General features: G+C 34.6%; 1 protein-coding gene across 3 annotated transcripts in view; it reads right to left on the bottom strand.

Annotated features, from left to right (window-relative positions):
• Positions 1–22,166, bottom strand: part of LOC110026876 (riboflavin synthase) — a 30,433-nt gene extending 8,267 nt beyond the window's left edge. The window contains exons 1-2 of one of the 3 annotated variants that reach the window (XM_020728068.1): positions 21,115–22,166; positions 8,272–8,367 (exon numbers count right to left, since the gene is read on the bottom strand). In XM_020728068.1, coding sequence (XP_020583727.1) covers positions 21,141–21,983 — 843 coding nt within the window. In that variant the 5' untranslated portion in view covers positions 21,984–22,166 and the 3' untranslated portion in view covers positions 8,272–8,367; positions 21,115–21,140. Of the gene's footprint in view, positions 1–8,271; positions 8,368–21,113 lie in introns of those variants that run through there. The other 2 variants (XM_020728069.1, XM_020728067.1) reach the window with 2 other exon arrangements.
• Between the last annotated feature and the right edge of the window lie 5,641 nt (positions 22,167–27,807).

The raw sequence follows: 27,807 nt of genomic DNA, 5'->3' as shown, positions 1-27,807 counted from the left end.
ATGTTGGCCTTTAAAAGAGAAGCATAATAATAAGTTAAGTGTTGCCGAGATGAGAATGATTAGGTGGATGAGTGGCTTTACACTTAGAGACAAAATGCGGAATGAATATATTCGTGATAGGGTTGGTGTAGCTCCTGTGACAGACAAAATTAGAGAAAGTCGTCTTAGATGGTTTGGTCATATTAAACGTCGACCATTAGATGATCCGATTAGGAGAGTAGATGTTTTAGATTTGACTTGTGTTAAGAAAGGCAGAGGTAGACCTAGGAAGACTTGGACTTATTGTATTAAAAATGATCTTAATTTACTAGAACTAAATGAAAATATGACACTAAATAGGACGCAATGGAGAAAAAGGATTCATGTAGCCGACCCCACGTAGTGGGATTAAGGCTTTGTTGTTGTTGTTGTTGTTGTTGTTCAAGATTTAATGTTCATGGTTGGATAATTAACATCTTGGTATATTTTCTTAAAAAAATTTATGAACAAAGGTTATTTTGATTTATCAGCGAATATATGCTAAGAGTTGGTTAAAAAACTATGAAAATGGTTGAAGTCTTAGAATAAATTAGTATAAACTTTATGTATTAGATGATTTCATGAGAATTAAACCTGACAAGGTATTAGCATTTCATGAGCTATAACAATCTCAATTTATATGTGACGTATTAATCAACTAATTTGGGATTATTTATGAAGAATAGATAGAAGAAACCTTAGGAATAATTGATTTAATAAAATTGATTTGATGGATTGTTTTGGAGATTTAATATTTGATGCATGGTATCTTGAATACGTGATTGAATTAGAGTCTTTTAAATGCAAGATTTGTGGAGCATCATGTGTTAAAGCATGAAATAATAGCATCATAATAAAAAATGTTGAATTCCCTGTGGTATTCAGTAGATAGACGACTCTCAAGTGAATAAAAGATAAATGAACCCCTCTTTATGAGAGGAGAATTTCTTGTTGCTTATTTGCATGCTTTGAGCCGTTGATAAATATTTGTGTAATATGCTTATTTATTCATATTATTTCATGTGATCATTTTGATAGCATATAATGGTTAAGTCCTCTCTCTCTTTCTCGCACAAATTTCTATAAAAAATTATATACATTTTGTAGATTATCGAAAAACATATGCTATTTAACATAAATCATGAATTACATTGATATGTAACCAAGTTTAATCATGCTATAATCTATATTAAGAAATTTAACTAGAATAAAACTACATATAAGTCATGCTCGTGTGTATGATATATGTATTGGTAATTAAACTCTTGTCTATATAGCCTATCTAGAAAAATAATTTCATAGGGTGATCAATCTATTAAAAGTTATTGGATTTTCATTAATTGATGTTTATATTTCTTATTTTAGTCCAGCGTGGTAAATTGATAATAAATATACACATAAATATAAAAAAATGAAATATAATTGATGATTCATTGATAATGTAGCTCTTCAAGGAACTTCTCATATAATAAGCATTACTAACTGATTTTCGTATTTGGAAATCTTATCATTTATTTTATACTTGCTATGGTATGATACTTTCTCTAAACTTATCTCAATTTATTTACACATACTTATATGCTATGCATTCCTGTTTATACTTAGTAAGATTGTACCTACTATATTGATTTAAATTTCAAGTAAGCAACTATGCATCTTCTAAAGATACTTCGGGACTCATGCTTCAATAATAATAATAGAAGTGATTTTTATTAGAGTTATTTAAGTGACTCAATAATGTAATTAACTTTTATTTATATTTTAGTATAGAGGTTAGTATGTGAATTTCGAATTCGGATACTCGGATGATTTTGTTGGCCGACACAAATATTATTGAAATTATGTTCATACCTATTAGAATTATTTCTTAATTTTTAGCTTACACTTTCCTATGAGTTTTTGTGATTTACTTTTAGGCCCAGTGGGTAGAGTGTGACAATGTGATATCAGAGCCAATGTTTTATCCTCTGTGGTAAATCTTAGTAAATATATTTTGTGGATATTTCTTTTATATTTTAATAATACTATTGCTATTATTGAGGTATAAATACCCAAAAAAAAGTAAAAAATTTTATATATACTCACACTTGACATTGAATTTAGGATATGTAATTTAATTTGGTTGTTACTTTGGATTAATTAATTATGCATTAGGGACGTACATATTGATTTAATTTAATACTACGACAGTTTTTTGATGATTTATATTTGAGCTTTAAGAAATTAGATATTTATATTCAAAGATAATCTTATTATATCAAAGCTTTTAAATGGTTTGACAATTCTTTGAAGAACTTAAATGATCATTATTCTTGGAGAATAAAATTAATAAAATGAAATAATGTTTACATTATTGAAGTTTGAAGTGAACATGGAAGAATGCTTTTTTAGCCTTATTCAAACATTTCTACAAATGGTGTTTGAACAATGTTCAAATGATATATAAAAACGGTTTATGCCATATTAAAATATGATTTGGAAAAGGTTCAAAAAAATGAAACATTATAAGGATGAGGTTTGAACAAGATAAAAAATTCGTTGTGGTGCTCTCATAGAGCTTCAATCTGAAGGACTTGTTAAACCACAAATATCTCGCCCTCGTTAGCTAGAAGTTGGTACTCGTGCATCTCCTCACCAACTTCCAATACCATTGTCCACTTTTTCTACTGCTCTTGACTCGATAAAAGAGAACTCTAGTAATAAGGAAACTAAATATGATGTCCATGATATCTGAAACACTTCCTAGCAGTTACTATGTTGGGTGTATCGTTCCTCTCGAGTTTCTTCCCACTACAATCAACTATATCACCTTTTTGGACAGTTTTCACACCTTCCTCAATTGTACTCTTGTTTGATCTTTTTATTGTGGGTGACTGTTTGAATGAATGTGGGGTCCTGATCTGTTTCTGTTGTTTCTCCACGTTCTGGGCCAATGTATAAACTTCACTCAATGACCAAAAAGGCTGCAGCTGAACGACATGGATGTTGGTTGACTTTAGACCTCCTAAATACATGTCTATGGCATCTCCTCTAGCTTCCTCAACTTGCATTTCAGCATGAGTTACTCAAACTCTGTTATGAACTTTTTAATGAAAACTCCCCCTAATGTAAACAATGTAGCATGTCCTGATAGTAGTGTGGGGGTAGATACTTCCTTTGTAACTCTTCCTTAGTCTTCTCCAAAGAAGTAATCTTATTCTTACCTTCTATGTCTCACTCTTAGATTTTCTACCACAAAATGCACTCTTTTTTAATTTTATGGAAGAAAGCTTCACTCTCCTATCAACTAGCACCTCATTATACTAAAAATTGTCCCAACACTCTGCAATCACTCAATGAAGTCCTCCAAATTCAGTGTCCCATCGAAATCTAGTAAGTTTACCTTTACTCTTTTATCTCCATGTCCTCCAAAAGTCACCCATACCTCGTTCTCCTCTAATATGAAATCTCAAAGTGTTGTGGCCAATCATCCTCTTCATTAGAATAAACCCTATCTAAGGAGTTCAAATTTTCCTCACTCCCTCTTCTTCGAATCTCATTATCACGATTAACAAAGGTCTCTCCAAGGGTCACTTCTTCAATTTTAACAAGACTTTGTTGAAATCAGTGGATTTTTCACTGTATCTCTTCCATGGTAAGTTCCCGATCGACTTTCATACTTATCTCCTCAGTGGCTTTGATACGGTTTAGGTTTGAGAGGTGAAAGAGAGTGTATGTGGCTGGTCTAGGGAGCAAAAAAAAAAATAGGGTTGTTGATTTTGACAATCAGTAAAGAGGAAATATTTTGGGTGGGTTTAAGCTAGGTATTGATGCATTTTGGTAACCCAATGATAGAGCTAGAGTTAGCCTAGCTATAATACAAAATGATACCGGAATTTATCAAACATCCAAAGAAAACCAAATGTCATTACTAAATTAAAAAAATTGAAATTACAACATGAGGAAAATCGAAAATTGTAACAAACAACAACATAACACTAGAACTAGAGTTAAATCTAGGGTGTAGGTGGTGGCCACTAGGGGTTTGGACCTCCAGAGAGGTGACAAGGGGGCCAACCAAAAAACTGGAAGATGGTAACAATAATGGGGAAGTATTTACAGCATGGGGCAAAATAGATAGCAGCAAGAACAACGATGGGAGTGTTCTTCTTACTAGCAACAATAAGGAAACCAAGAAAGGGAATTGGGAGCATTACGGGAAAGGTTGGTGAAAAGGCGTAGGAAAGATAAACACCGCCTAGAGACTAAGATGCAATCAGAGCACCATTAGGAACCCTAGGATATAGCTCTAGAAAGGGAAAAGGTGATGTCGATGCTGTCCCAAAGCAAATCACCTAAAATAATTGAAACCTAAACACCAACAGAAGTAAATATATATTCCTAAATAACTATAAGTTGTCCCTCTCTTAAAAAAAAGTTCACTTGGGGGGGATGTAGAATTGACTACAGAAGGAGGACCCTAACAAACAAAATTCTCTAGCAGGGCTGCTATTGGCAGACACTCAGGTAAGACATTGAAGAATTCTCCAAAAGACGTAAGCAATTTTAGAAATTGACCCCATGCAGCTTTAACCATCACATAAACTACAAACAATAAGCAACCGTTAGTTTTTCACAGTATGGGAGATGAATCTCTTGGGACCTTTTTCTCTCAATAAAGGATAGAGAAAATATATTCTCATCATAATCAATTATATCTCAAAATGAATTAAGGCCAATCCATTGGCTCAAATCACGGCTGACATAGTCCGAAATTTCATTTTGACTGATACTATAGGCAGATATGACCTACCCATGGTTATTATCACCAATAATACTTAGTTCGTCAACAAAAATATGAAAGAATTTTGCAGTAACCAAGGGATATGCTTAAAGTTCAAGTATGTACATTATCCTAAAAGCAATGATTTGGTAGAAGTAGAAAATAAGCTCATTCTGAACCTGCTCAAAATGAAGCTAAAAGGAGTGAAAAATAAATAGGCCGAAGGGTTCCCTTCAGTACTATCGACACTTAGTACCGCACCCTCAACCTCTAACAAACCAAAGTCCTTTCACCTTATCTCATGAGGTGGAAGCAGCGCTTCTTGTTGAATATTACATATTTAGCCAACAAGCCTTGAACGCCACAAACTTTGAAGATTAAGAGTTAGAAGTCTGGAGAATGACAAATAATAGACTCATTGGACTTCTTAGAAGAAATCAAGACCTATCATCCTTGCGATAAAAGAAAGCCAAGAGAAGAATGATAAAATATTATAATTCAAGATCAAACAACAACGATTCAAAGCAGTTAAGCGAAGACTTATTGAGTTGAAGGATAGTCTTGTCCTATAAGCGACTCTTCTTTTCTTAAGAGAGCGATGATATGAGGGGATAGGTTTATAAAGGAGCTCCACTTAACATATTGATTTTGTGAATGACATTTTGAGGATATTCTCATCCCATATAATTTTCATTTAGGCAAGAAGCAACTAGAAATAACTGGATCTATCAAAGCGGGAAGACTTGGGGAACTTCCTAGGATTAAGATGAAGATAACGTTCATAAAGAAAAATTAAAAATAAAAATAAAGAGGAAAACATATTAAGGATGATACAAGTTAGAAGAAATAAGAATGAATTTATTTATTACTAGTCTGTTACATGACATAAGGATTTCTGACAATAAATAAAATAAGAATGCAAGGCACACATTCATACATATTCCGAGAAATCAGAAAATTAGGACCTAGGACATTCCCAGACATTAGAAAGCCCCAAGTCAACCCTCTTTAAGTCTTCCAATGCCGGAGACAGTCACAAAGATCTCGCACACAACTACCAACCAAAAGACTGCAAAAAGGATAAAAAGTTCATCACTTTCAATTCATTTGACTCAAAAGTCCAAGTAACAGAAGAGCCAAAGCGCTGAAAATCTTTGGCTACTAAGCCCATAGAGGCGGCAGCAACCAGCTGGAATCAACTGCATGCGGAAAGAGTTTCTTCTCAAAAAGAAAGTCTCCCTCCAACATACGAAAATGAAATTTCTTGGCCATTGAGCCCAAACCGTTCCTTGTTTTAACTAAAAAGAGTAAGAAGTTTCTCACTTCAGAGTTCAAAAAGCAAGAAGGGTGAAGCTAAGACGATGGGATCAAAGAATCCATTGTTTCCACCTTTCCACGACCAAACTTTCCACTGCCATCGATGGACATGTGCCAGAACTCCTTCATATTTGAAGATTTACATTAACAAGTTTCCTTTAGACATACGTTTTCACAGCTAGCTTTATGCCTATTCATAATCGTGGCAACGAGTAACTGTTAGAGAAGTTGGAAAGACATAATAATCTTGAAGAGACGCAATGAGAAATACAAAGGATAATAAATAGTACACCTTCAAATTTTACTTGTAATGCATAGCAATTATTACTATAACCAACACTAGCTCTTATTCCTCTGGTAGGCCCCACATTAATAAGACTAGTTAGGTACAGCTTTCTAAGTATGACAGTGAGCCATCAACTCCGAGAAGATACTTTGCACGTTGCAAATAAAATCAATCGTCAAAAAGTCACTTCACGAACCGTAAAGGATGCTAGAGAATACAATAAAAACGTGAGTGGCTTAAAATGAAGCATGAGCCCAAGACCATCTGAGTTCTCTCTGATTAGAGGAACTAAATACCAAATTACTTGGAATGCGATAAACGCAACCTCATAATTTGCTCGGAGAAAGAGCCCAAAAATAACGCATGGTCTTCTAAATTACATATATATTTTCAACCAAGATACTGACCAATCACTCAAGGAGGCTGAAAATGCCCGGGAAATAAGAAACCTTGTCGGAGCAGCTAAAAGCCTCCAAGAAAGTAAGATCTGTAGTAAAATCAAAGGCACTCTAAGTCGAGAAGGACATATTCCAGTTAAAAAATACATTTGCCCGCGAGAAGACAATGCCCGGTGAGGGCTCGAATTATTGACACATTTCAAAAAGTCAGAAGACTGCACTCGGAAAACTTATATCGTCCCTTAATGAGTTTAAGGTCGACTGGTAATTTCACAACAGAAAGCAATTATCTGGATATGAGTCAGTATTAAAATAGAAGTAGAACGAACCAAGACAATTTATTAACATTGAGGAATAAGTTACAAAAGACAAATACAAGTCTGAGCTAAATCCTAAAAAAATAAAAAATACTAAGGTATGTCCCTTATTTTCTCTTTTTTAAATACAAAACTTCTACCCTTCAATTCTGAAGTATGAAAAAAGATCAACAGCCTCATTCAACCACAGTTCAGAATTGAAGTCTTCCTCCTTTATCACTAAAAAACTTGTTGATAAAAACTAAAGAGTGACGACCCAGGTGGCAACTACGATCTCCCCCCGCCATCTTGTCAAAAATTGATAACCAGAGTTTAGGGATGATAAATAAATAAATGAGTGGTCAACGATCATATATTAGACTCATTCGGTTGGATCGAGATGTGGAAAGAGCTTACTTCTCAAGAAAAGAGGTCCAAGCCATCCACGAGGAGAAGTGAGCTCATCCAACATCAGATAGGGAGCTCGAAGAAAGCTAGAATCCAAATAGGGTTTCATTCTGACTCAAGGAAAGAGAAGCCCCCTCATTCGGATGTCAACAAGCAAGAAGCTCAAGACTAATCAACAAAAGGATCATTATGTCCAACCTAGTTATGCTCAAAATTCTCTTCCAAGCCCACATGAATAGAACTCTTCATCGTAATCCATACAAATAAGTCAGCCAATCTCTAATCCATACTCAAACAACAAACTATTTTTAATGATTTCTTCAAATGCACAATTTCTTTTTGCAAAATAAATTATATTATTTGTTATTAGTATAGAGAGGTTGAGAGTTTTCTCAGCTTTACTAGCTTCTTGTATTTGAATTAGAATAGTTAATTCTTGGTTCTCAAATCTACAAATTTGCATGAATTTTTCTGCCTCTGACTGATATGAGCCCACATCAACATCATGATCTGTTCTTAGATAACCTAACCATATACAGTTCAAAAATGAAGTTGGATTTTTGTTTCCAAATGCAATGCAGGAGCAAGCTTGTAGTCAATATATTTACATACATATACAGGATGTGACTGACTTTTCAGAAAATTCAGTTCTTAACATCATTAGCAAAGATACTTTCAAGTTCAAATCTCAATTTTTGGAATACAAATTTGGTTGACAAGCAAATTCTGCTAAAATGCTTGGAAGCCCTTCAGAAATATATAAGCCACAGTGTGTTGTTACTTACCCCCTTTCTACTTAAACAACAGTACTTATACTACTAAGAGAGAGTTGCAGCTGCCTCAACTCCATATGAACCAATGAAGTCGTTGTTCTCCCAAAATCTGTTTAGAGTTTCAATTGAGAAATGAAAAAATTGATTTATACAAGTAAGGAATTTATAACTTTTTTGCAAATCAATTTTTCACTGCATATAAATCAGTGATGCAGTTCATCATAACAGGTAATATAGTTTATATGAGGCCTGAGAGAATGTGGGTTTAAATATCAGGAAGATTTACATGTGTAACACTCAAATCCTAAGTATTTACATATCTAATACGTAAATTTTGATTTTTATATCTATCCCACCTATCTATACATGAAAATGTAAATTTCACTTCTTAAAAGTTAAAATAGTGGCATTTTTCATGTAATATGAAGATTGTGAGCGGTATAAATGTAAAAAGCAAAATTCAGATGTTAGATATGTACATGGATAAGAATTGGGTGGTATGTATGTAAATACCCCTAAATATTATTCTTAGATAGATCTCCATTAGAGAGTATTAGAACCACAACTAAATTATACTCCTTTGGAATAAATTGTGTGGAAGTAAAAAGTCGTCATGTTAGTAAGAAAGCAACTCTATCAGTATTATGTTGACGAGCATCCAAATATCCCTTAATCTGAGTGATAAGAACCTGAAGTTTTCTTAAGACAGGTTATATAGATTAGAAGATTGCTTATATTAGCTTCACATATGTAATCATAAGTGCAACAGACCTGTTCGAATGAAACAAACATGCGCTTTTTTGTAGCTTTATGTTTATAACATTTGGACATATGAATTAGGTAAGTGGTCACGGTGTGGAAGAAGACATAAAAATTAAAGGAAGATTTACATGCATACCAACCAATTCTTATGTATTTACATATCTAACACTTAAACTTAAATTATTAAATATATGTGACCTTACCTATGCATGAAAATGCCTATTTTACGTTTTAAAAATTAAAATGGTGGTCTTTTTTATGTGATAGGAAAGATTTGGGTGGTATAAATGTAAAAAAGAAATTGAAGGTGCTAGATATGTAAAAACATATGGGTTGGGCAGTATGTTTGTAAATGTACCAAATTTAAAATATATAGAGAGAATAACAAAAGAAAGATGTATGTTGAGATTTGGAATAGACCAGCTCAATTTTATTAATAAGAGGAGGGATATTTAAACCCAATTACAATAGGCATAATGATGGAAAGTAATAAAAACAGAATAAATTAACTAGGAAAGAAAATAAAACATAATAAATCAAAAAGGAAAATACATAATCAGAGAATGAAATCAAATAAAGTAAGAAGGACATAAAGATAATCGTTATAATCTAATACTCTCCCTCAAGTTGATGCATGGATGTTAATCATATTCAACTTGGACTTAAAATCATCGAATAAAGGACAAGACAAATTTTTGACGGGGATGTCCGCTAGTTGACCCTTGAAGGACACATATGGAACGCAAATCTCCCTGGACTCAATCGTTTTCTTAATGAAGTGTCTATCGATCTCCACATGTTTTGTATGATTATGTTGGATTGAGTTGTGAGCAATGTTGATTGAGACATTATTATCACAAAATAGCTGCAGCAGGACAGAGGTTTCCATACGGAGTTCGTGAAGTATGATGCATAACCAAAGAACTTTATAAATTCCTAAGGACATGGATCAGAATTCTGTTTCAGCACTGCTCGGGCAACACATATTGTTTCTTGCCTTTTCACGTGACAAGATTGCCTCATACAAATGAGCAATACCCCGAGGTGGAACGTCGATCGTGAACTGATTCAAGCCAATCAACATTTGTATAAATAATAGACAGAGAGGTGTGACGGGAAAAACCTAAGCCTAGACCGTTTAAATAGTGGAGAATTCCATGAACAGCTTGGAGTTGGTGCTTGTAGAGATCATGCATGAATAAACTTATTATTCCAACTGCGTGACATATGTCGGGGCGAGTATGAGACAGATAGATGAGTTTCCCACAATGTGTTGTTAATGAGTTTTGTTAATGGACACCATATTTAGAATGTCAAATAATTTTTCATTGTGGACCATAAGAACAACAAGTTTGCATAGAAAAACGTTGTTCTCTGTTAAGAGATCAATCACATATCTGCGCTGAGACTGATAAATTTCCCGAGAGGACCAAGCCACTTCTATGCCTAAGAAGTACCAGAGGGATACCCAAATCCTTCATCTCGAAGGACAAAGCAAGAATGTCTTTTAAAAACTCCAATATTAGGAGATCGCTACATGTAAGAACAATATCGTAAACATAGACAATGAGAGTAGCTACCTAGTCATTAGAGGAGTGTCGGAAGAAGAGGGTGTGATTCGATTAAGCCTGAGTAAAACCATTGCTCACGATCATCTTTGTGAACTTGTCGAACCAGACCCTTGGGGACTGCTTTAGCCCATAAAGAGACATTCATAGCCTGCACACCTGTCTTCTGGAGGAGGTAGAATCAAAACCGGGAGGGAGAGACATGTACACCTCTTCTATCAGCTCACCATTCAAGAACGCATTCTTAATATCAAGTTCGAATAAAAACCAATCCATGTTAATCGCAAGTGACAAGGAGACCCGAATAGTGTTTAAATTAACCACTGGAGAAAATGTCTCCTCATAGACAACTCCGTAGGTTTGTGAGTATCCTCTGGCGACCAATCTTTCTTGTTGTATTCAAAGGACCCGTCAGAGTTGAACTTGGTCCTGAAAATCCATCAGCACCCTACAACATTCTTACCCCGAGGAAGGTCCGCGACATCCCACATACGGCTCCGCTGAAGAGCATTCATCTCCTCCATTAACGTCGTTTTTCCAGCTAAATCACAAGCAACCTCAATGCTAGCAGAGATCTGAGGGTCCGTCGGAGCAGTAACAAATGCTCTGAAAGTCAGCAATAAACTGTAGAAAGACACATATTTTGCCATAGAATAGAGGGAGCATGTCTGATTACATACATTACTCGAAGAACTCACCTCCTCATACGAAAGAGGGATTGTGTTGAGGCTGTCGGCTAGAGAGGAGTCAAGGTCTGTAAGAGGCTAGCGGGCTCCTGAGTAGGAGCAATGGGATGGGTGTACCGAGTGCAGACACAGACAGTGGGAGGAGAAGATGGTGCACTCAACAGAACAAGGAACTCCGCAATGGTGAGAACAATGGGGGACCATCCATAGGAGTAGGATAAGGGATAGTGTCGGGGAACTCAAGCTCCCCCTCGCTAGAGGTCGAGCTAGAAAAATAGGGAACACTTTCAAAGAATGAGACATCAGCACTCACATAGATTTTGTTTGTAGTCGGATCAATGCATCGATGCCCCTTTTAAGTAGGGGTTGCGTTCCGAACAAAAGTAGTGCATACAAAAAGCATTGGATCTAAAGTGAAAAATACTTGATTGATAGGGAAGCATGACATTAGAACGGCTAAGGGGATTCAAAACTTGTGAATTTTGGAAGGGGCTCTATGTATAAGATAGGTGACATTTAGAATGACGTCGTTCCAATAACGTTTTGGGGCATTTGATTGAAACATAATAGAGCAACGTCGAGGAGGTGATGATTTTTCCTCTCAGCTACCCCATTTTATTGAGGAGTGTCCGTGCAAGAACTAATGTGGAGAACGCCTTTACTTACCAAGAATTCACTCAAAAAAGAGTTGAAGAACTCACGGTGGAATAAGAGTTTTGAATTGAGTTAAGAAAAAGATGTAGAAGTTTTGGAAGGTCACAACAACTTTCAATTTATCTGTCAGAATGTAGACCTGCGTCATTTGAGTGTGATCATTCATTAAGTTCAAGAGCCATCTTTTATTAGTGTAGCTGCAAGTACGAAAAAATCCTCATATATCACTGTGAATGAAGAAGAAATGAGCAGAAGGTGTGTGTGTGTGTTGGGTGATGGACCTGGTGATGTTTGACTAACTGACATATCTCACAATTAAAGTTTGAGAGATTTTTATTAAAAAATAACAGAGGATACAAATTTTTCAAATATTTAAAACTAGAATAACGACAATGCAATAATATAAATGGACATTCAATAACTCGAGATATGCTACATCTTTTAAGTGTCATGTCTTCACTATCTGTGTTGTCATTTTGGAAGTAGTAGAGTCCAGCTACCCTCTTAACAGTTCCAATCATCCTCTCCGAACGACGATCCTCAAAAACACAACCATCATAAGAGAAATTAGCAACGCAATCAATATCATTTGTCAACTTGTTGACTGATAATATGTTACATTGTAATCAGGAACATGTAAAATAGATTCCAGACTTAAATCAGTCATTAGTATAATCGATCATTTAAAAGCAATGGAGCTACAAGATCCATCGGCAATTCTGACGGTATTTTTTTTCCAGAGCACGGGTAGTAAATCGAGAAAGCTTGCGAGCAACCAATCATGTGATCCATGACATCTGAATCAATAATTCATAGACTAGAAGAGGAATAATTGTGAGAGCCATAGAAATAGTTCCTTGTCCAACATGGGAGGTTGATGGACACGCAAAAACTTTGGCTCCAAGAAGCTTGATCAATTGTTCCACTGATTATTTAGGTATTTAGAGGATTCCGGGTAGGAATCAGTTGAGTCGTGCTTGGTTCGATCATTGTCATGAGTTCCTTAACATTAGAGGATTTGGTCGAGGGTTTGTATGTCAGCTTACCGTGAAGTTTCCAAAACTTGTCCCAAGTGTGGTTGGGCCTGTGACAGTAAAGTGGGGCGACCGGTTCGAGCATTATTTCACATCAAGGTGGTCGATTCAATTGAGGAGTAGAACCGTCAAGCATGACAAGCCTCCTACATTTTTCTCGATAAATCTCAGTGAAAGTAGCACGAACTGAAGGAAGAGAATCCCGACCAAGAATACGGACTCGAACTTCGTCAAGGTCTTTGTTAAGGTCGGCGAGTAATAAGAGCATACGATCCTTTTCTATGATCTTCTGAAAGAGGGATTAGTCGGCCGAAGAATCCCAAGTGTAGTCGTAGTACATATCGCATTCCATCCATAATGCAATAATGTCATTATAGTGCTAGGTCACGGTCCTTAACCCTCGTTTTGCCTTCCAGATATTTTTAGATGCCTCATAGAGTTGGCCTGAATTTCTTAAGTCCAAGTAGGTATCACGGACAGCCGTCCTGAGATCACTAGCTGAAAGGGGAAATATGAACGAACGACCAATTGACGTTTCCATGGAATTGATCAGCCATGACAAGACCATGGAGTTCTCCACTTCCCACGCTCCATATGCCGAATCGATGTTTGAAGACTCACGAATCATACATATGAGGTGACTAAACTTCCCGCGTCCTTTGATGAACAACAAGACCTCTTGGGACCATTGGAGAAAATTGTTGTCTTTCAACTTATGAGTTGTGATCAAGAAATTTATGCTGGCTTCCGGTCCTCCGGTCTGCATGGGAGTGGGCTTTGGGGTAGATTATCAGGTGGAGTCAAGAACGTCTTTTAAGGTTGATTCTTTGAAAAAATTAGCCATAATTCCGACTGAGCCAAAGGATATGTTGTGGTAGTTCTGTGCCATTGATGAATTTCAGTAGAATCACGACAAATAGATAGGTAGCAAGACAATTGCAGGAATCCTTAAAGAGCAGTAATTGCAGAAATTGTAGGTTGAAGGAATTACAGGATTCCTTACAGAACAAAATAAGAGACTCCACTGAACAGGAACCTGCTTGAATTGCTCTGGCGAACTACAACGATTGTAAACTGCAAGAAGAGCGAAGACCTACAGGAATTCGATGGAATAAGAGCGGACAAGAAGAAGCCTTCTGGCAGAATAAGAGCGGACAGGAAAAAGCCTTCTGGAATTCCTGTTGTTTGCTGGAACTGACAGAGGAGACCACCGGCTAGGATAAGGAGATGGAGGAGGATATTGGAACAGACCGAGGAGGTCAGGGGCTAATGGATCTAGGGTTAGGCTCTGATATCATGCTGAGATTGGGAATATATCAGTTTAATTTTATTGATATGAGGGGTATTTAAACTCAATTACAATAGGCATAATAATGAAAAACAATAAAAATAGAATAAAATAGCTATGATAGAAAAAAACAAAATAAAGATAAAAGGAAAATCCATAATCAAGGAATAAAATCAAATAATAAGTAATAACGACGTAGAGAAAACCGTTATTATCTAATAATTTACATACACATGACCTAATTCTTATGGACTTACATATATAATACCTAAACTGTAATTTTTACATATATGCCACCTAACATATTCATGCAAAGGTGTATTTCACTTTTAAAAATTAAAATAGTGATATTTTTTAATGTAATATGAAAGATTTGGGTGGTATAAATGCAAAAAAAAAGTAAAGTTTAAATGATAGAAATGCAAATATATAGGGATTGGGTGGTATGTATGTAAATGCCCGTCGAAAAGGGGAAAACAAAGACAAAAATCTGAAAGAGAGAATGAAAAGTAAGGAACACTAAAACTCAATGGAGTGTATGAAACTATACATTTCAAAGGGAAAAAGTCGCTGCAACAAAGTAGGAAAGTTTATAGAAAGCATGGAAAGACTGTTCAGTAAGAAACAATTTTGACATACCATAAAAGTACAAAATTCAAAGAAAGGTTGGGATTGCTGGGATGAATGGCAATAATAAAACGTATACCAAATGTAAAAAATTCTAAATTTAAATATTGGATACCAGAAAGGTATCCAAAATTGCTGCATTGTGGTATAATCTGATTAAGGTGAGAAGTTAACAAAGGTTTATTAGACTACCACTAAAGAAGTGCCATTAAAACACCTGATTTTGGAATAAAATCAAATAATAAGTAGTAAGGGCATGGAGAAAGCCGTTATAATCTAATAACTTACATACACATGACCTAATTCTTATGGACTTACATATCTAATACCTAAACTTCAATTTTTACATATATGCCACCTAACCTATTCATGCAAAGATGTATTTCACTTTTAAAAGTTAAAATAGTGATATTTTTTATGTAATATGAAAGATTTGGGTGGTATAAATGCAAAAAAAGTAAAGTTTAGATGTTAGAAATGCAAATACATAGGAATTGGATGATATGTATATAAATGCCCGTAAAAAAGGAAAAAAAAGGACAAAAATCTGAAAGAAAAAGAATAAAAAGCAAGTAACACTAAAACTCAATGAAGTGTATGAAACTATACATGTCAAAGGGTAAAAGTCGCTGCAACAAAGTAGGAAAGTTTATAGAAAGCATGGAAAGACTGATCAGTAAGAAACAACTTTGACATATCATAAAGGTACAAAATTCAAAGAAAGGTTGGGATTGATGTTGGGTTGAATGGCAATAATAAAACTTATACCAAATGTAAAATAAATCTAAATTTAAATATTTGATACCAGAAAGGTATCCAAAATTGATGCATTGTGGTAGAATCTGATTATGGTGAGAAGTTAACAAAGATTTATTAGACTATCACTAAAGAACTGTCATTAAAACACCTGATTTTGGTGAAAAGTAGATAAGGATCGGCGAAAATGTGGGGCATAATCCCATCATTTAACTAGTCATAATACTAAAATTAGATTTGTTAGATGAAAATTGGGAACTTGAATGAGAAGCAAAGAGAATTGGTGGACAAATGAGAATTATTGAAGAGTAAATAGTGTTTATTTGAAAAATACTAATGAAAATAAGAAAATTCCAGAAATATTTGGAAAATATGTAAGTTATTCTATATTGAGAAGAAAAGGGGCATGATAGAAATGGATAAAAAATTTAAAGATAAAATTATTAATGTGAATATGTTAATAGAAATGAAATAGAAAGCAAAATAGTCAATCCGAATGACAGGCAATTGTTGAGGTGAATATGATTAGTGATAATGATTCTATCAGGAAAATTATTAATAAGAACACTATATATATAATTAGCACTAAAGTACTCCTAGTGGTTAGAGGATAGTTTGAGAATTAAGTTTTGAAAAAAGACAAATGGACCTAGGTACAGCATATGCCAAAGAAAGAGAGGATAATTATTAGAGATGATTTAAATGGGCATTTAAGGTCTAATAGGATCGGTCATGGGAGAATTCATGGTGTATGGAACAGCAAATAGAAACATGATAAAAGAATCTATATTTGATTTCGGAGAAGCATATAATCTTAAATGGTAATGCAAATTTTAAGAAAAGAAAAGAGCATTTAATTTATTTCAATAGCAAGCCCATCAAATCATTAATATTTCTTCTTCACTTCTACATAAAAAAAAATTTATTGTAAAAACAGTAAGGTGATTACAAGATAAAATTTGACCATACAATGAAAAATATAGTAATAATAGATATATATTTTAGAAGTATAAGAAAATGATCAAAAGAAAAAAAATTTGTTGGATAAGATTGTGGAACTTAAAAGGTGCGAAGTCATATTTCAAGATAGGTTGGTTAAAGAAAAAAATTTTAAGTAATTAATGTTGACCAAAGCTTCAGTTGAGATAAAACGGTCAATTCAATGAAGACAAATATCAAAGAATTTTTAGGAGAGCCTAAGGAGATTTGGAAGTGGAGTGCAAAGGTCAAGAAGGTTCATGAAAATAAAAATAAAAATAAAAGCTTTTAAAGAGTGATAAAGGATAAATAATTGAGGCTTATAATAGTTATAAGTTAAAAGTCATGCAAAAGATGTAGTGAGGAAAGAAAAAATAATAGCTTTGATGATTTATATAATAGGTTAGGCAAAACAATAAGAAAAATAAATATATAAAACAACAAAAGCAAGAGAAAAGAAATTTAAGGATTTTGATCAAGCTAGCTATATTACAAATGATTAAACGAGATTTTAACTAAATAATAATAATAATAAAGACATCAGGTAAAAATTGGAATGCTACCTTGAAAAATTATAGACTAAGAGTTTTAAGAAAGAATTCATTCTATAAGAACACGATGAATGAAATGAAGAGGTATCAATGAAGAGGTATTTTCTTGATTAGTCCCAAAAAAATAAAGAGTATTAAATCTAACATAAATACGTAAAGGAGATACCTATTAGAAAGTTTTGCGTGATATTACAATAATTTCGTTAATAATTTTGCTTGCTAAGATATCAAACTTCGATCGCTATGATATCAAATGCTTGTAGAAGAAACATTTTGATACTATTATTTAAGAAAGAGATATTCAAGATTATAGTAGTTAAGTTGGTATCTTTTTGTGTTGGTCATGCAAATGTTTAAAATATATTCAAAATGAGGTACATTTATAAGCTTTTGGCATGTTACATAGTTCTGATCTATGATAAATTTATTAAAATAAATGAAAAATTGATAATGACGAGAGTATTTATAAAATAAATAACATATAACTAATAAAGCAAAATTTCCTAAAATAAAATGTAAATTTAGTGGGTATGATATTAACAATTATCATTCAATAATAGTTGAAAAAAAACAAATACTTAGGTGTAATAGGTTTAATTATATTGAACATGCAAAAGTTTGCAACAATTTTATTTAAGAAATATTTCAAATACATTCAAAAGCTTATACCTTAGGTTACAAGAAATTTGCATTTGTTTAAATTTTGAATTGATGTATTTGAACCATTGTGTAAATACTAGGGTATCTCCTGAAAGCCACGGGCCATATGACCTGAATACAGTGAAACATGAGAAAGGGCCGCTACACTGAGCCCGAGTGTAGTGTCAAATAAGCAAGGGTTTTCATATTATAGACGAATGCGGGGGGGCAAAGAAGTTAGTCCATGAAACTCTCACAGGTAAATTAATAGAATTAGTAGGTATTAAGATTCATAGAAAGAAAAATATCTTATGCATTGAAAAAACTAAACGAGTTGAATAAAAAGCTAAGAAGATTAATAACTTAGGTTTTAAATTTTAGTATTCAAATAGAAGTTGCACCAAAATGGTGTTGGGTTTTTTTTGTAATAAATGTTGTAAAAATTAATAGATAATGTTGTAAAAATTAATAGAATTGGAGATAAAATTATAGCACCATAAATTATTATTGTTACTAAGAATTTTAATGTTATAAGTGCTTATGCTCATCTAGTAGGTTTAAATATATGTTCAAAAGAAAAATTTTAGAATGACCTAGAAGAATTAATATAAATGATAAATGAACATGTTGGTAGAGTGATAGAAGATTTTGGAAATATTCATGGTGTCTAAGGTTTTGTAGTGATTAATGAAGAATGTGGAACAAATATTAGATTTTGCTTTAATTTATGATTTTTCTATTGCTAATATTTTATTTAACAACTCCTCAACTTCAATTTAAAGTAGTATCCGATGATATCCAAATTGAAAGTGTGGAAATATTTATGAGATTTGGAAGTTTCTTAGCTTAATAAACTCTTTAATATTATTTTAGAAACTAGAAAGATAGTTGAGTTGTAGAGGAAAAGTAATTTGATCCCCATTTTTAAGAATAAATGGGATGCACCAAAGTGTGCAAATTATAGATGAATTAAATTAATGTGTTATACTTTAAAATTATGAGAGATGGTAATTGAACATAAGTTAAAACATGATACAAAGACTTCTCACAATCAGTTTGGATTACTGTCGGGCAAGTCTACCATGGAAGCTATACATTTATTTTGAGGTTTGATGGAGAAGTACAAAGAGAGTAAGGAGGATATAGATATGATTTTTATTAATTTAGAAAAAGCTTATGCTAAGGTTCCAAGACAAAGTTCTAGAAAAGAAAGACGTTAATATGACTTATATTCAAGTCATTAAAGATATGTATTCTAAAGCTGTTAATTGTGTTCGAATAGGAGGATTGGCCAAGTATTTTCCTATTTCAGTTGGACTGCATTACGGATCGGCTTTAAGCCCATCTTTTTTCTTTTGTTATGAATGCTCTTACTAGACAACTATACGAGGATGTACCTTACTGTACTTTTTTCACTGATGATATCCTTCTTGTGGATAAGACTACAAAAAGAGTTTAGTAAAAACTTGAATTATGAAGGTCTACATTGGAGTCTAAAGGTCTTCGTTTGAGTAGATCTAAAATTGAATTCCTGAAATGTAATTTTAATAGAAGTAGCTTTTGTGACAGGGTTGTAACTATGGGTCATCAAATCATTAAAAGGTGTGAACATTTTAGATATCTCAAGCCTACTGTTCAAAGTGATTGTGATATGGATTGGGATGTTATTAGTGGAATTCAAGTGGGTTGGTTGAAGTGGAGGAATGCACCAGATCTATTGCGTTATAGAAAAATACCGCTTAGAATTTTAATAGTAGTAGCTTCAGTGGCAGGGTTGTAACTATGAGTCATCAAATCATTAAAAGGTGTGGACATATATCTCAGGCCTACTGTTCAAAGTGATTGTGATACGGATGGGGATGTTATTAGTGGAATTCAAGTGGGTTGGTTGAAGTGGAGGAATGCATCGGATCTATTGTGTGATAGAAAAATACCGCTTAGACTTATAGGAAACTTTTATAAAATGGTGATGAGACCTGCAATGTTTTATGACACAGAATGTTGGACTTTAAAAGAGAAGCATAAAACTAAGTTAAGTGTTGTTCACATGAGAATGCTTAGATGGATGAGTGATTTGACACTCAGAGACATAATACAAAATGAATCTGTTCGTGAAAGGGTTGGTGTAGCTCAAGTGAAAGACAGGATTAGAGAGAGTTGTCTTACATGATTTTGTCAAATTAAATGTCGACCACCTGATGATACGGTTAGAAGAGTAAATGTTTTATATTCAACTTACGCTAAGAAAGTCAAAGGTAAACCTAAAAAAAGGTTTGTTGTCGTTGTTGTACTTGAATCCAAATTCTTTTGTTTTGTTCTGATTCTATTGATATTTTGAAAATCATTTGGGATGAATTTAAGACGGATTTGTGTTTCACAAAATGTTTATTTGTAATTAGAGTAAATCTAAGAGAAATCAATAGTGCCTGAGATTTATGGATGTTATTGGAGCTACATATCATTAATCAACGACAAGAAATATCAAAGTTTTGTAGTTTGTTAGGTCATAGAAACTTACAAATACCCAATGTGAAGCCAATATTATCTCGTTGAAGCTCTCAGGGACCCGATAATGTCATTGAGATATCATTTTCAATCCCTTCGTGTAAAATTAAATTCTTACATCACAATTTTGTATAGTTCAATATTTGTGTTGATTTATACTTAAATCTAATCAAACACTTAAAGCTAGCAAATTTAGTGCTTTGAAAGCTTATTTTCAATCTACAACCTATTAAGGGGCTATTTAATAGCATAATTTACTGAGAATTAATGCTAAATCTTGCCCAAAAAAAAAATTTTTGAGCCACATAAATTCTACTACCTTCTTAAATTTTATTATCCTCCTATTTTAAGTTAAACATGGCATCTAGTAAATTCTGACTTAGTAGAATTTAAGAGAATTACATCATTTCTCCTCACTATGCCAATTCTCCTTTTTCATTTAAATTCAAAATATTAAAAATATCAGCCAAACATATTTTAATTAGATTCAACCAAATTTAAAATTTATCATTCTATAATATATTTACAAGTTGATGCCTCCAGGAATTGCTAAAAATATATTTACAAGAATTGCTAAATCCTACAGGAAGCCAAACACCTAGGACTCGGTCTTCAGGTGAAAAATTAAGTCGCTAATTATTCTAAAACTGTTGGATGAAAGACAAATTCAGATATAATCCTCAAACTAAATAGATAATAACACGCAACAATCAGAATATTTAATATTTTTTTTCTTTTGAACTTCTCTAAAGTTATAATCGACAAAATAAATGCGCATAAGAATACAGCAGATAGGAAGTTTAATAACCTCAATGTCAATCCTTCTTTCAGAAATCATGAAGAATCCAAGGTATCGCCAGTTGCAATGCCGCTCCTTAGTAGCTTCTCCACATACTTCCCGAGTATGTCCACCTCCAAATTAACCTTATCTCCCACCTTTTTCATGGGAATGACCACCTTCTGCTGCGTGTAAGCCACCAGCATAAAATCAAAACAGACATCCTCATCATAGACGTGAACCACCGTCAAGCTCGTTCCGTCTACAGTTATAAATCCTTTGGGCACAATATAGCGTAGCAGCTCCGGCGAAGTCTTTACCTTCACCCAGATAGAATCCCCCTCCGATTCGAACTTTACAATTTCACCAGTCCCATCAACGTGGCCCTGCACGAAGTGCCCTCCCATCCTTGAGACAGGCTGCAACGCCCGCTCAAGGTTGACGGGCGATCCAGGGCCGAGCTCACCGAGGGAAGTTTTCCGGAGTGTTTCCGGTGAGAGCCCCACGGAAAAGTGGGACGCCGCTGGATCAAACGCAGTGACGGTGAGACAAGTCCCGTTGACGGAGATGCTGTCGCCGAGTTGGACGCCGCCCATAACGGTTTTCGCCGCGATCTTAAGTTCCAAGCCACCTTCATGGTTAGGACCCAAATGCTGAATATGGCCTATTTCCTCAACGATTCCGGTGAAAAGGGATTTAATGGCGGAGCTGGGGTTTTTGGGCTTGAGGTGTGGTAGCGATTTGAGTGAAACTGGGGCAGATTTGAGATAGGGTTTAGTTGAAATCCTTAAGGAATTGAGAAGGAAGGGTGGGTTGCTGCGGGATTTATTGGGAGGGGTGTGAGATTTGGCTTCTGTGAAGGAGGCGAGAGCTGCAGAAGAAGAAACCGCGGCCATCATTCTAAAAACAAGCCGCCGAAGCAGAAGAGTTCTGTCTTAACTTGTTAAGCGCTTGCAACAAATTAACTCGGCCATGTCTATGTCCATTTGGAGCCCTACACCTAAAATTTATATGTGAGAAGGGGACAGTGGGCACATCACCCAAATTCTCCATGGACGAAGCTGGAAATTGCAAATACCGTTTGTAAAGCCAACAGTTAAATGAAGAATTATAACTTTCTAGCAAGTGTGTTTAGAAATTGGCTCCTTTATGGTTCAAAATGTGAAGGAAGCATTGTACATTTTGGAAGGGTTTTATGAAAATAGCCGCTCATCGTATTGGATGTATCACACCTCATGTGAAATGCTACAGCAAGTTTTTCTTATTTTATGACCCTGGCAGCTTTTTGATTAAAAATATTAAATCATGATTTATCTATGAATCACACCTAAAAAATAAAGCGTAATTCTACAGGAGTGTGTGGGTGATAGGGAAACATGAACCGTTGTGAACAATAATACGTCGTGTTTTATTCATGAAACGATCTCCCTATTTACAGGGGAGAATATAATATCATAATGTTGTAGTTTAGCCCCTGCTTTAAAGGGGGATATACAGGTTATTCTTGTATTTTATATGTATGAGTATATCACTTGGTTGTTATCTTATGTGGTCGACTGAGCTTGATTAGCATTGGGTTGGCAAGATCAGCTCGGTAGGTCAAATCGGCTCGGTAGACTGCATTTGGTTGATATGGGTCGGCCGATTAATATGGTCTAGGTGTTGATCATTGACTTCAGATGGGGACTCTCTAGGCATTCTTAGGATGTTTGGAGATACCAAAGAATCAGATCTTCCCTTGGATCAGCTTTCTTGTAACAAGTATGCTCTGATACTCTTTGTCTCATTTTTTACTGAGTAGCTCATCCCAATGTCCTCTAGTCGCATTTCGTTCATCCATAGTATGTTTGGCTTTGGGCTTGTTCGCTTGGCTCTGATAGCTTCACCTGATCGAACAAGTGGACCTCATGATCTTCTGTTAGTGGATCATCCTTTGTCGTATTATTTCCATCTGGACTGTTAGATCTCCTCAAGATCAACGTCATCACACTTTTATGTATATATTTTAATTCCTCAATTCTCTTACTTCTTACTTCTTGAAAGCGACACTGCAATAAAAATGAGAGAATTTAATGCTAAAATTAGATCGCATTTATCCTTAATCAATGATTCAATAATATAACTTTATTGATTTGTGTGTCCTTTATCATTATATATGAGGTGTGACATGACTTCTTACATTCCATATTTGTTATGCATTTCTTCTAATTCGAAAAAGTCGACTTTCGAGCACTAGAATGGAGAACATGCCAATTCCCCTGATCATTATACCCAATAAAGATATGCTTCATGTTGCCTTTGGGAGATCGAAGGAGCAGTACCACCTGTAAGGTAAAAATAAGAAGAAAACTATCCTTGAGAAGAAAAGGAGCGGTTATGTTGGAGATCAGATAGGGTCATGTCATTAGTCTCTCGGATCTCGATGGAGGAACGTTTAGGTGATCGACCTGATCATTGATCTGTTGGCTCAACTTTATACTCCAACATAGGACCCACCGACTAAATAGACCTCACAAGAAGCTATTGGTGCTCTACCGCTGCCCAGGCCACAAGAAGTTGTTAGTGTTTTGTCACCTCCCAATGTGAGCAAGGTGTTGAGTGGGATTGACTCCTTTATATGAGAGTCTCAATCTTGTTAATTTTTTTTATTTTTTGGGTCTCCTCTTTCTACTTTGTGACTTATTGCTACTCACCCGGTCTCGATAGTCCAGGGTGATGGCTCGCCTCCAGTATATGTTGGTAGGAACCCGTCTGTGGTGCCATCGGTGGTTGCTCTAGTGCCAGGTCCGGGCAGCAGACTCTCGAGCAAGGATTGTAGGGCTAACTGAACAAATAATCCTCTCAAAACCTGTGAGGAAGCAACTGATCCATGTTAGATATCTCGCGAGTCACTAGTTCATCACCTGGATGAGATCTAGAATGGCTTTACTCAATCGGTTGGTTTTCATTAAAAAAAAAGAAGAAAAACACAAGTTGGTTGCTCACGTGGAGAAATTGGAGAGGATGGAGGAGATGACCACACTTCACCAGAAACTGCTTGATGCATGGGAGAGATTCTTCATACTACAGGCTCAAGCCAAGATAGACCAAGTGAACCAGTTAAGTTCAGGGACGTCCATCTTATAAAATTTTTCCTCTCAGCTTAGCTCCCGAGAACCTTTTTTAATTTTGTAATGTTTTTTTAGAATAAAATAACATACTTGATAAAATTGAAAATATTTTTTTTTCCTAACGATAACGGTGGTGATGGTAGTGGTGTTGATGGTTGGCTGATAGTAGGGAATGTGTGGGAGCCTGGCACATTTCAGAGTGGGTCAGGGCATGCTAGAAATAGTTTATGCGTCAAGCCTAAGTAGATCGGTTCGGGTTGTGCAGTTTTGAATGGTTTGCAGAACCATTTCCCTGTTGATGCACGATAGTGCACACTTGTTTGTGAAAAGTGTAGATGTGTGTGCAAGCACGCATGTGTGTGCCTGCAAGACTGAGAACCATAATTTTTTTTATAAAAGAAAATCAAATTTGACGCCCATTTACCCATTTTTTAGCTTATAAATAACCCCAATATAGAGAGGAGAATGCATAATTCCCCTATTCATATTGAAATATCGTTTGACACACTATTGTGCCTCATTTATTGCATGTTGTTGTGCCACTTTTCTTACTTGTTGTTGTATTTGTTCTTCTGTGTTGTTGTGGAATGATATTATAACTTGTTGTTGTGCTTTCCCAGAGGATTTTTTTGTGCTTTGAAATGCCAAAGTCTAGGGAATCATAAACCCCCAAAAATCACAAAAAAATCACTTTTTGAATAACATGGTGGTGCGATTGCTGACACCTCCAATCGAGCAGTTCTAACTCCCTTTGATTATGTTTTGATTTAAGAGGTAAATTTGTAAAGTGTATTGAGGTTTCCACTATTGACCTATTTGGTAGATATTCTAAAAGTTAATGAAGTTATCATTTCTTAGGTCATCTGTCAGGCAAACAATCATTATCGCGTTGATCACATTCCTTAGAAAATGTAAGGCAAACTTGATGTCTTGGTCTTAGCCAGGATTGGGAGGTTTGTCAGTGATACTCATGATTGTATATCCTTCAAGAGTGAATGGCTAGAATTTCAAAAAAATGATGCACCAAAAGATTGGATATGTATTTTTTTTTTTGGTGAAAAATGATTAGGGTTTTTGCGATAAAAATGAAAAATTTAAGGAGCTACCCCTTCATCCTTAGGTTGTACTGAGGATTTTCAAACTTCAAAGTATTAAAAAACTTTAGCCTGAGATATACTACCCCAACAAATTTGTAACAGAAGAATCTTTGAGCAATATTGACCTCTCCATTCATACGATACTCCTATCATGTGATGTTGAACTAGTCGAAATAAACAAAGGGGAACTCAGTTAAGTGTCATAAGTAACAAAAAATTTTTCGATAAATCCTTTGAAGATTTGTATTTTTGAAGAAATGTTTAAACACATGTGAAGGAGGCTTTCACGAGTTGAAAAATATGTAATCATCCTTAACCCTCTTTAAATTTTTACTGGATTTTTTTCATATCCCATATATATTTATCCTATTAATGTAATAAGGAATATGTATTTAGATCTTGATCTGGACCTTTCTTTTAAGGAATAGAAGACATAGTTCACAAAGATCAAATATCTTTTAGGCAAGTATAAACATATGTATAATGCCAGTGTAAAATAAATACTAGCTTTGGGGGATTGACCAACAAAGTGTAAGACTGAATTATCCACCATGAGAATTTTTCTTTCTCTACAAAGTCAAGAGCTAAAGAATACTTAAGAAAATTTGAAAAAACACTATCTTATCTTAATCAGAATACTGAGAATTTTAGGAATTTTTGAGCGAAAATGTTGGCTCTTGAAGAGGAGAATAAAAACTTATAAACCCGGTTTGAAGGAAAGGAATTATATATTGGCTTATGGAATGGGGTTCATATGATGTACCATTAGAATAGAATATACATCTAGAACTTATCTTCCCCCCTTCTTACTTGGAAAGCGGAGAAGTTGAAAGTGACATGAAATCACACATTCATAAGTAGGAGAGATATTGATGTAGATTGGTATTTTGTTTCTGCTAACACCAGATAACATTTTTTATATTTGTCTTTGTAGCTTATTGTTTACTTGATGAAACATTTATACTTTTTTATAGTGTTTTTGTCCATAAATTTGTTTTTTTGCTCGATATAAGAATGTTGATTTCTTATAATTTGCCCCTCAAAGAAGATAAAACCATTATAAGTCTTGAAAAGAATAAAAAATATTACTATTAAGATATTTCCCCTCAATAGAAGCATAGTGACATCGAACTCTTCTAAGACTTAATTATTTTGAGATTTTATTAGTGAATGTGTGTCATCTAATGCTTATAACATTATACAGTTTTTAATTGTATTTCTGAGGCTTATGAATTTTAAAAATTTTTTAGTGTCTATGTATTCTCTAAGGCTTATACCCTTCTAAGATTTTTTGTGTACATGTACTTTCTAAGGCTTATAGCCTTCTGAGTTTTTTTAAATATACATATACCCTTTAAGTCTTTTGAGTAGAGATTTTGTCAACTACTTATTCTCATGGAGTCTTTCTAGCAAGGACCCTTATCCACTATTATGTTTCCACTGACGCTACTTCATAGGCATGTCTTCCAGGAGGGTCATAGGGGATCATATATGTCACTTGTAAGGTTTATGTCCACTATTAAGCTCTCATTGAGACAACCTCAGGGGATCTTTATTGTAAGGTTTATGTCCACTATTAAGTTCTCATTGAGACAACCTCATGGGTGTGTCTTTAAAGGGTATAAGTGGAGACTATGTTTGTCACTAGCCTGCAATGGGTCTTTCTAGTGGGATTTGTGTTCACTACTAGCTTCAAATTAAGAACACGTCGTGACCATATCTTCTACGGGTATAATTGGACATTGTGTCTATCACTTGCTCTCAAAACGTCTTTCTATTGAGAATTATGTTCACTACTAGTTTCCCATTGAGATTAACTCATGGGCATGCCTTCAAGGGGAGTAAGTGAAGATTTTCTCTGTCACTTGCCCTCAAGGGATTTTTATAGTGAGAACTATGTTCACGACTAGCATCTCATCACGACTACCTCATGGGCGTATCTTTTAGGATTATAAGTAGAGAAAGTGTTTGCCACTAAGAATTTTTGAACTTTCTTATGTTATTTAATTTGAGCATCTGTTGGATGACTGTTACCTGTATTGGAAGAGGTTGATCGTAATCCACCAAGAATGTTTGACCCTTACTAAGTTGTTTTGTAAAAGAAGTTTGATGACATTAACCTGTTATGGATAAAGTCAAATGAATTCCACTAAGGATGTTTAGCTTATCTTGGGCTATTAGTCAAATATTATGCTTGATGATTGTAACCTTTTTTTTTTTGGAAGAAGTTGAAGGAAATTCATTAAATATATTTGACCTATCCTTGGTTGTTTAGTTGTAGCACCTTCTTGATAACCTTAGCCTATAATGGAAGAGGTTGAATTGAGCCCCTTTGAGACCGATTAAACAGAGAATGAGGTGTCAGAGATGTTATGTATTTCTCAAGTATAAGTGGAAGGTCAAGATAGATTAGTCTTTTCTTAGAAATATGATTGTGTCATATTCAACAATGATGTTTGACAATTTTCTTATTGTTGCTTTTGAATATATCACCCCCCCCAGGAGCGTGTGGGTGA

This window comes from Phalaenopsis equestris, unplaced genomic scaffold (genome assembly GCF_001263595.1).
Source record: "Phalaenopsis equestris unplaced genomic scaffold, ASM126359v1 Scaffold000402, whole genome shotgun sequence".
NCBI lineage: Eukaryota > Viridiplantae > Streptophyta > Magnoliopsida > Asparagales > Orchidaceae > Phalaenopsis > Phalaenopsis equestris.
Note: the sequence above shows the minus strand (reverse complement) of the source record. Positions and strands in the feature narration are given on the sequence as shown.